This window comes from Penaeus chinensis, chromosome 27, assembly GCF_019202785.1.
Source record: "Penaeus chinensis breed Huanghai No. 1 chromosome 27, ASM1920278v2, whole genome shotgun sequence".
NCBI lineage: Eukaryota > Metazoa > Arthropoda > Malacostraca > Decapoda > Penaeidae > Penaeus > Penaeus chinensis.
This window is the reverse complement of record NC_061845.1, coordinates 1,893,537-1,903,536: the sequence shown is the minus strand read 5'-3', so window position 1 is coordinate 1,903,536 and position 10,000 is coordinate 1,893,537. Positions and strand designations below refer to the sequence as shown.

The following is a 10,000-nucleotide window of genomic DNA, read 5'->3' as shown; positions in this document are numbered from 1 at the left end:
AATTTAACTAAAAAATAGAATAAAAAAACAAAACAGAGAGAAGATGCATAATATATAATTCAAGTAACAATAAACAGCCTAAGCATATCAGTATCAGCTCTTCTCCGCATCACCTTCTTCGATAACGGGGTCTTTGCTCTCCGAAGGGTTGTCTTCGCTCTTGTCGTCTGAATTGTTAGTCACATCTTTATCCAGTTCAGAATCTTCACAGTCATTTTCCTCATCCTTGCCGACAGCCCCCTTCCTTGCCGGGATGGTGTTCAGGAAAGCTTCCTTCCACGACCCCCCTTCCGTGACACCTAGGATAATGCGGAACACGTGATCGATGGTCAAGACTTTTCTCGTCTTCATCTCAATGAATTCGTCTATTGGAAGCCTCCCATGAGTGATACCTTTCTCTTCAGCCAATCTAAGACACAACCCTTTATGCACATTGTGGTCTACCAAGCCTCCAATGACATACACTTTACTCTCATCCACTGATGTAATTACATTCTTTGATTCACTTGTCAGGTATATTATGTCTTCTTTTGGGAAAATATCCATATAATTCTCCTTTTTAAAGTACACATCCCAGTGTTCATAACCATTCTGTTTAGACATGACCTCTGCACATTTCCCCTCAAAGCTAGTTACATAGAGTTGCATAGGGCTGCTGACTCTCCTGTTGGCGCTATAACAACGACTAACTTGTTTGACGCACTGAGACAAATGCTTCTCAATCATGAGGTCATCAAAGGACATGTCGACAACAACACGCTGCTTACACGAACTACTCGCCATGGTCATCTGCTTCAGCTTTTTCCTGATGTTGCCACAGGGCTCCCCGGCCGCCCTCTTCTCCACCAACCTCTTTTTCAGCTTTTCCCGCTCCTTCTTTCTTCTCTCTGTTTTCGTTTCATTCCACTTCTGTCTCCTCAAAAGCTTCTTCTGCTGTCTTTTGGATAGCATCTGAGTTTCTCCCCCATTGGCACTCTGCTCCGGAACTGGCGAAGATTTGGCATTGTCATTATTGTTTGTGTTGCTGTTTTCTTCAACTGAGGGAGGTCTGTTGTCGAGAAGGGTATCCTCTTTGTGAACGCCATTGACACCCCCTGTTGACTCCATTGTGCTGGTGAATTAACCTGAAACAAAGAAATGCTTGCTGAAATGGTGTATTCGTGGAAAAACATGCACCATAGCACACCGATTATAAACAAAGACTTTATAAATGTGACAAACTGTTTCAACCCTTTCATTATCAAATTTACAAATGCCCTATGTGGCTTTGTAAGTGCTTAATCACTAAAGTGTCTATTCATCATATTCCTTGAAATTTTGTTTAAAAAAAATATATATTACTATTATTGTTGTCACTAATCAATGAAACAAAACTGTAGTGGACAGTGCATGTTTTTTTTTATATGCACCTTAGGCATCAACAGGTTAATATCATAATTTGAGCTCCCATAAAAAAGGAAACAAAGTTGAAGAGAAAATATAAAACTTCTTATTAAATACCATCTATAAATAGTTACAAACAAATAGATATATAAGTAATAAACTAGCATAAAACTTATGATTTTCTTTGAATGAGCTGTAAATTTGGAATGTTAATTTTAGTACACATCATCACATCTTCCGCAACGAGAAACCTGAGCCAATTTGTTGCCTCTTCATTTTTCATTATTTTTATTGGGGAGATAAATCTATAAGTTGAAAAAAATTAATGAAAATACATGACATGATATGAAAATGCTCTCTCTTCCCAACTCACTAGAACAGGGATATGCGATGTTACAGAGAAATAGATATGACGATAATTTGCAAAGAGACCTCACTTCTCTAAGACTAAGCCTGTAGTTCCTCACCGATCAAGGCCTTTAATATAAGACCTTGCATCCGACCGTCTCGAACTTAGTCCCCGCATGGCATTCACTGCGATCTATTTTATTTGATTTTGAAGTTATTCTCTGCCTAAGCAGGTAATTTCATGTACCTGTGAGTGTATTTTTTTCTCTCTGATAATGTCCTCTGACTTCCCCCATCCTAGCACAATAATTATGTAAATATATACTGTACATACTACAGCCTTATCAGACAAACCAAATTGATAAGCAGTTTCAGCTATTATGTAGAAGAGGGTAGTGGTTTACTTTCGAAACAATTTTGATGTTTTTCTGCATGAAATCCACTGCTTTCAATAATTCTAAGCCTTGTTCCTTGTGCAAATGAATCATTGAGGGGATATGATCACCCTTTCCATCGGCAATCTTGATTTGATAGTCCCGATAGCAGGGGAGGGCATGAAGTATATCAGGGAAGTTATGGGGTAAAACAGGACCCCCGCGGTTGTTAAACATAACGTCCTAACCCAACGTCCAACCTAACCTAACACCATGGTATATATTCCCTAGCCTGGTGGCTCTGTCCCCTGTCCCCCGTGGTATTATAGGCACCTATCCAGGGGTCTCTGCCCCTGGACCCCCGTAGTAATATATACGCCAAGCCAGGGGCTACACCCTGGACCCCCGTGGTAGTATATGCGTCTAAATTCACCCTCGCAATGTAAACAAGATGAGCGACTTGGCCAAAATTGGGGGATCTTCTCTTTTCTTTTACGTATAGCATCCTTGGGAAGCATTTGCACACATATTGCCTTAAAAGAACTTTGTCTTGGTTTGTATTGTTCTATCATTTCATGTAGGTTTTATTACCCAACTCTGCCACTTCCTTATACTACTACATATTGTCCGCCGTTTCTCCAAAAGTTTATCTCCAGCAGAAAAGAACAAAAGAACCGGACACACAGACGATACGTAGGCCTATGTCTCCTCAGTAGTCGCTTTAGGGGTTAAACGGATTAGCGTTTTAACTGAACGACTGGGAATTAAATTTTCTGCTGAATCGGGTTTTAGTTCAGGGAAATAACTGGATAATTATGAACAACGATAAATTACTTATATTTAAGATAACATGCTCTGAAAATTCACAAGTCTGAAAGGAATCTGTTACACGAAATACGAAATTATTTAATAATTATATATTGGAATTGGTGTTTATTGACCAACAACATTTGAGCCTTACAGTTAAATATCACACAACATATTATCTAAATAGCAGCCTCCACACAAACAAATACCATTACTTTTCACAAAAACGAAAAACGAAAAACAAAAACAGAAGAAACAAATTCATAAATCTATAGGCCTATAAACATCATTCTTTACATAAAAAAAACAATATATCTTCTCATTACAAAAAAAAAAAAACCCACACCGCCTTCATCACCATATCTCACCCTTTTCTCCTTATCGCTCTCCTCATCTACACACGAACAGGCATTAAAAGGCACAAAAGGTCGAGGTAAATAGACTTTCTCGCAACATATCGAGTCCTTCACGTGTTAACATGGCGTTCGCGTAAGACTCCGATGGGGTATCCGGGCGAATCCGCTTGCAGACGCCCCGCCGGATTCACAGTGAGCGTTTTTCTTAAATTTATCGTTGTATATGTTTTTTTTTTTCTGACTTTCTTGATTGTGTTAGTAGAAAGATATTCACATAGGGGTGTGTATATACATGGCTGAAAATTGACTATATATAAAAAGCATTTATATATAGACACGCACACACACGCATATATATATATATATATATATATATATATATATATATATATATATATATATATATGTATATATATGTATACATGTATATATGTATATATATGTATATATGTATATATATAAATGTATATGCAAATATATACATATAAACATATAAGTATATGAACATACATACACATACAAATATATAAATATATACAAATATATATATATGTGCACACATATATATGCATATATACATATATATATACATATGCACATACATGTATATTCACATATATATACGTATGCATATATATACGTATATATATATATATATATATATATATATATATATATATATATACGAATATATAGGTGTATGTATGTACGTCTGTATACCTAGTCATATATACTGTATGTATACAGACATATGTGTGTATATATACATATTCATTTACATACATACGCATATATATATGCAAATATATACATATATGTGTATATTGGTATGTATGTGTATATACATATACATATATACTATATGTATACATACTTATCTGTATGTATATTACATATACATACATTTATATGTGCAAATATATACACATACATATATGTATACATACATACATAGATACATATATATACATATGCATATATGCATATATATACATATAGATATATATACGTATATATATATATGCATATATATATGTATGTATATATACATATTCATATTTACTGTATGCATACATATATATGTGTGTGTGTGTGTGTGTGTGTGTGTGTGTGTGTGTGTGTGTGTGTGTGTGTGTGTGTGTGTGTGTGTGTGTGTGTGTGTGTGTGTGTGTGTGTGTGTGTGTGTGTGTGTGTGTGTAAATGCATATTAACCCATTCCCGACGGGCATGGCATGTACGTACATGCCATGCCCATTGTGAGTCTACTTCTTTGATGTACACTTGTACTAAATCACCAATGAGCCAATTACGAGTACTGCCTGTCTCGCTCGTTTACCATTTTCTTAAATTTACGGAAATATATTACGGTATCTTATTTTGCTATTACTAATGTTTATAAAATTATAGTAATTATAATGTTTATAATAAGAATAACACCATCGATATTCATAGCACTAGTAAAAAAAACATTTTCCCGCCAATTCAAGGAAAGGGGAAATCAGGTAAGGCAGAGCCATCTATGTGTAGAGACATTTCACAAAAAATATTAAAAACGAGCAAAGCATTTTACCCATTTTTTATTCATTTTCCCCGACGAGGAGAAAAAGGAAAGGAGAAGAAAAGACCATGCCAAATTAATTGAGGCGAGGGCTGAAGACAAAGGCATGGGTGATCTACAGTGGCCGTCAGTATCCGCCTCCTAATTTTATTTATTTAATGAACATTTTCTGCCGCGTCAACATCTAAGGTCATTAGCGACATATCAAAACAAATAGCGATAGAGTGAGGCTTGGGGGGCAAAGCTCTCAAGCAAGGAAGTGCCGAAAAGGGTTAAGAATAAATTGATGATTAGGTTAAAGTTACAGTTTGAACAGTACTAGAGGGTAGTATGGTAGTGAAGAGGGTAGAGAGGGGGAGCTGATGGGGCAGAGCATAAGGTAAAGGTTGTTAGAGGGGGAAGGAATTAAGGGAGTAGGAAGCATATTGATAAAGTTCTGTGGCGAAAAAAGCATAGGCGAACGATTAGGATAAGTGGGCAGAACAAAGGGAAGAAGGAGAGAAGGAAAAGGAAAGGAGGAGAAGAAAGGACCTTGCAAAATTAGTTGAGGCGAGGGCTAAGGTCCAAGGCAGGGCTGATCCCCTACACTGGGCCTCAGTCCCCGTCTCGTAAGCCCCCCCCCAAAAAAAAAACGAGCAAGGGATTTATGGGTGGGGGGTGGGGGTTCTCTAATTAGCATCTTGGCGAATTGCACGTTATCATCCGAATTTAGGTTTGTATACCTCCTGTTATACCACGATATAAAAACGTTTTTTTTTTTAGTATAGCCCATGCAAGTATTGCACGTCACTATGATTTAATGTACAATTGTTTGTTTTGTAATGTTTTTTTTTTTTTTATATATTGTTTCTTTCACAGTTTCATGGATCTGCCAGGATAAGTTGTATTCATGTCTACTTTTCGCGGCTACTCTTGCATGAGCCATAATATTTTTCCTTAGAAAATCAGTCATAAATGCTTTATGCTGTAGTGTTCTGTTCTTAGAAAAAAAAAATTGGCACAATTTCTCTTTGGAGAAGATTCAAATGTGTGGTATTCTACGGTCTATACCCACATTTTGCTTACTGCATACCAACATCACTGGGCGATCAGTATTTTCATACTTTGAGATTCCAACAAACGGCGGTACACAGACAAGTGTAGAGTATGTTCACTCTCTTTTTTTGAGATATGTTTACTCTGGTTTACTTACAACATTTACAGAGTCTTTAGCGCGAGTACCCTGAGCCTGGAGAGTACTCTGCCTCGCAAAAACTAAGCTACCAACTCGTTTTACATCATGTTGGATCTGATTTTTGTTTTTCTTTTTTAGTCTTTTATTTACCACCCTGGCTAACTGCACAGGCGTGGGCAAGCTGTGGTACATTTGATGAATGGTCGTAACATTATATAATGGTATTACATTTGAATTTTGGGCTGTAACATTATGATAATTACTATATCAGTTAAAGGAAATGAACAATTACACAGTCCTTTATCTACTCATCTGCTTGGGCGTGGAAAATCATTGCTTCATTTGATATGCGGTCATGTGATACTACATTCCAAATTTAGGATACAACATAAGAATATCTTGAAATAATTACATAGATTTCCGTACCTCATGCTAGATGGTCTGAAAGGCTAACACATGGTAACTCCGAGATATCCGAGTAATTGAATGCTGGCGCGTTGCACCCGTAGAGTTTGCTCCGCTGGCACTGCGGAGAGTTCGGGATCCACTGGTTCATTCTCGGTTTCCAAAAATATACCAGCGTGTCCTGAGTGGATTTTATGTTCCAACAGGATCCACAGCGGTGATTCAGGTCCATTCAGCACGCATTTTGATAACGCAAAAGTAACTCATTCGATTTTAACCACTGCAAATTCATCATTCATCTTAGTCTCTCTCAAGAACTGCCTTACAAAAAACACTCCAAAAAGGATGTCAAATGGATGAAATTAAAACACAGCAATAATAATCATATATTTTTATTAGACCTAATATAACTATTACTTTTCCCACGCTATTCGGTTCCGTGTTGCAGCAAGACATGGATATCACAGCTTGGTATCGTTTCAGGTAAGTGAAGAAAACGGACTATGGGTCTCCGATGATGAACTTGTATTCAATGTTAATGGTGTGACTTTATTTTTTTTTTTTTTTGAAGTTATGTGTTCCCTGCAGTATTACATTCAGTTCTTTTTTTTTTTGGAGAATGTGAGTTTGTGAGATGTGAGATGTGCACCTTAGTGGTGAGCTAGTTTAGGGCATATACTGATGTGGCTTGTACATGTTTGCAATTGTTGTAATCATAAATAAACTCTCCTTTTTTAAACACCTCGAGTATCGTTTTTGTGAAAATTGTCAATCATGATTATTTTCAAATGACTTCTATGGTCTTCATCACATGAATATATCACTTCTTTAATATATTGAAAAAAAAAAAAAAATCAAATAATAATTCTGACAAAAAATCATTACTTACACTATTCCCAGATTTATCTTTTACATTTAAATAAATTTATAAACTACTCGCTTACACGTTTCTAAACACATGCACACTTTCCCTGACTCAGTGGCCAACGTTGCTAGTACGGATATCTAGTTCCACTTTACGTCTATTTAGTATACCTAGTTGGCCAGCCTTTTTTTTTTGGATAAATACAATACTGTACGACTTCTCTAGGATAATACTAACAAGTATAATACATGGCTTTCCCTAAAACCACAGTGATATCGTTCATTTGCTATTAACTTTACTTGTGTGTATGTGGAAAGGAAGGATGATTAAGAGAAATTGAGAAATTACAAATTAAAAAAGGCCAATGATACATTTAGCTATATCACAACTCCAACTTGACGCTATTCACAATGTTGTATTCATACCTTTTAATTACCAAGTGTTGTGAGAAAAAAAAAAAAAAAAAAAGTCTATGGGAAATTATATATCTCAAAATATTAACATTCTTCAAAACAATAACACTGCAGCACTAGAACATGCTGATATAACAGTGTCTTGTATATACTACTTTATACAGGAGAAAAAAAAAAAAAAAAAAAAAGATAAAAGAGCTGTCATAACTTCTTGTGCTTGTCAGCATATCATAACTCGAACTTAGAAAAAAGAAGAAGAAAAATAAAAAGTTTTAAGAACACAATGATGGACGTGAAGCCAATTTCTGAAATCAACTTCATTTAGTTGTACTCCCCATATGATCTTCAATTCCAAGTATATGCTGTGCTGTGCAAAGGTGATCCCTGTAGCCACAGCTTACAGGTATGTGATATGAGCCACAGTCAACCCTTGATTTTTTTTTTCTCGTGATAGCTTGAGAATAGATTCCTTCTTCTATCGTTAAAGATATGTTGCTGAAATGTGTTAATATTTCCCTAAACCATTAAGCTAATTTATATTCATTCCTCTTCTCCCAGGTGAAAATTTCGAGGATGAGCATCTGAAACAAGAAAAGAAAAAGAAGTGAAGACTCAAAATAACAATAAATGAGTAGATGCCATAAAGCAGCTTTGTATGTTAGGGTGTTAGACATGTACGCATATCATGGTTTACGGAAGAAATGCGCACATGCACAATATGTATAGGTTCATATATAACAGCATCATAACAATACAAGCATCGAAGTTCAATCATTAAACTTACCATTATGATTCTTACAGTAAATGAGCAGACAAGCAGGTTGAGCAATTTACTCATAGAGCTTGAGGAAGTTGGTGTGGAATTCCTGGAACTTCTCAAGCATGACTTTCAGTTTATCGGGCTGTGGCAAGATGGTGGTTCTGAAAAGGGGAGAGAGAAAAGGTGGTGGTCACATTGTTTGAATCCTTGATATCTTCAAGAGTATGATCAATGTTCTCTTCACCCCTTTGGATATATACAATTACTAATAATGCATATGTAGACATGCGTTCTTTCTCTCTGACATAACAGGTATAAATAGAGTGGTAACATGAGAATGATACAAACAGGAGAGAAAGAGATGATAGAAAGGACAGAGATATAAAAATAAAAACTGAAGACAGAAACAAATAGCTTCCTACTTTCTTATACAAAATAAATTATAAATGAATAAGAAATTACCTGAAATGATAGGTTCCTGGTCGTTGGCCAAAACCACTACCTGGCACAATGCAGATGCCTGTGTTCTCTAGAAGCTGGAATGCATAAAACACATCTGCAGCCTGACCTTCTTTCTTAGCAGCCTCAATAGCCTTCTCTGGCAAAGTGATCTGAAAAAAGAGAAGAAAAATTTCACAATACCATCATTAAAGGTAACCCACCATATCAAACTTGTTCATATTTAATCTAATATCACTCATTAAAAAAACAGACAATAATGCAATGCAAACACACCTGTGGGAAGGCATACATTGCCCCCTGGACAATATTACAACTCATTCCTGGCACAGAGTTGAAAGTTTCTGCGACCATCTTCGCCCGGGTGGCCAGGGAACTCAGAACGCCTTGTTTTTCCTCCATGAATGACTCGTAGGACGGCTCTCCTTCCCTTGGAGGGTTAACAACGCACTCCATTACAGCCTGTGAGGATAATAGCTTTTAAGTAAACTCTGGATTAACATAGCCTGGAGTATTGCATGGAAAATTAACAAATTAAGCTTTTGAAAGGATAATCTTTTATGAAGAGAGAACTTATGATGGAATTCATGGTTTTAGCTTGGTATGAAATAAAATTAAAAGAGAGGTACACTGGTATATCAAGGAAGACAAGACTTTAAAAGTAAAGTAATTCATGAATACTTACACATACCAGCATAAAATTTTTGAGTCCACCATAAGACTGGAAGAAAAAAGTACCACACCACAATGGTACTTCAGGCCATGAAGATAATCAACTAATACATATCCAAGTATACCTTACCTGGCCCAAAGTTGTTGGACAGAGCTTGGCTGAGATGCTCTTCAGGTACATGGCCTTCACATCTGGGTCCAAATTGATGATTTCTGCATAACCTCCTCTCAACCCACACTCACCCATGTATCCTGGAATTTTGGAAAGGGATGTTAATCAGTAAAATGGTAGTTGTTTTCGCAGAGCATCCACCAATTCGCATATGAACGCAGTGAGAAGCTCAAGTTTATAAATTCGTACATAAACTGCACCATCTTGTCTGACAGAGCAACTCACCTTTGGAGCAAGACATGAATGACGCAAGT

General features: G+C 36.4%; 2 protein-coding genes across 2 annotated transcripts in view; both read right to left on the bottom strand.

The window, feature by feature from the left end:
* Positions 1 to 3,415, bottom strand: part of LOC125039457 (tRNA methyltransferase 10 homolog A-like) — a 3,680-nt gene extending 265 nt beyond the window's left edge. Inside the window, exons 1-2 of the mRNA XM_047633408.1 lie at positions 3,281 to 3,415; positions 1 to 1,124 (exon numbers count right to left, since the gene is read on the bottom strand). The exon at positions 1 to 1,124 is cut by the window's left edge and continues 265 nt beyond it. Coding sequence (XP_047489364.1) covers positions 94 to 1,107 — 1,014 coding nt within the window. The 5' untranslated portion in view covers positions 1,108 to 1,124; positions 3,281 to 3,415 and the 3' untranslated portion in view covers positions 1 to 93. The remainder of the gene's footprint in view (positions 1,125 to 3,280) is intronic.
* Positions 3,416 to 6,781: 3,366 nt separating this feature from the next.
* LOC125039459 (alanine aminotransferase 1-like) overlaps positions 6,782 to 10,000 on the bottom strand; it is a 56,289-nt gene continuing 53,070 nt past the window's right edge. Inside the window, exons 7-12 of the mRNA XM_047633412.1 lie at positions 9,972 to 10,000; positions 9,705 to 9,826; positions 9,179 to 9,364; positions 8,906 to 9,054; positions 8,468 to 8,604; positions 6,782 to 8,264 (exon numbers count right to left, since the gene is read on the bottom strand). The exon at positions 9,972 to 10,000 is cut by the window's right edge and continues 92 nt beyond it. Of these exons, the coding sequence (XP_047489368.1) occupies positions 8,514 to 8,604; positions 8,906 to 9,054; positions 9,179 to 9,364; positions 9,705 to 9,826; positions 9,972 to 10,000 (577 nt within the window). The 3' untranslated portion in view covers positions 6,782 to 8,264; positions 8,468 to 8,513. The remainder of the gene's footprint in view (positions 8,265 to 8,467; positions 8,605 to 8,905; positions 9,055 to 9,178; positions 9,365 to 9,704; positions 9,827 to 9,971) is intronic.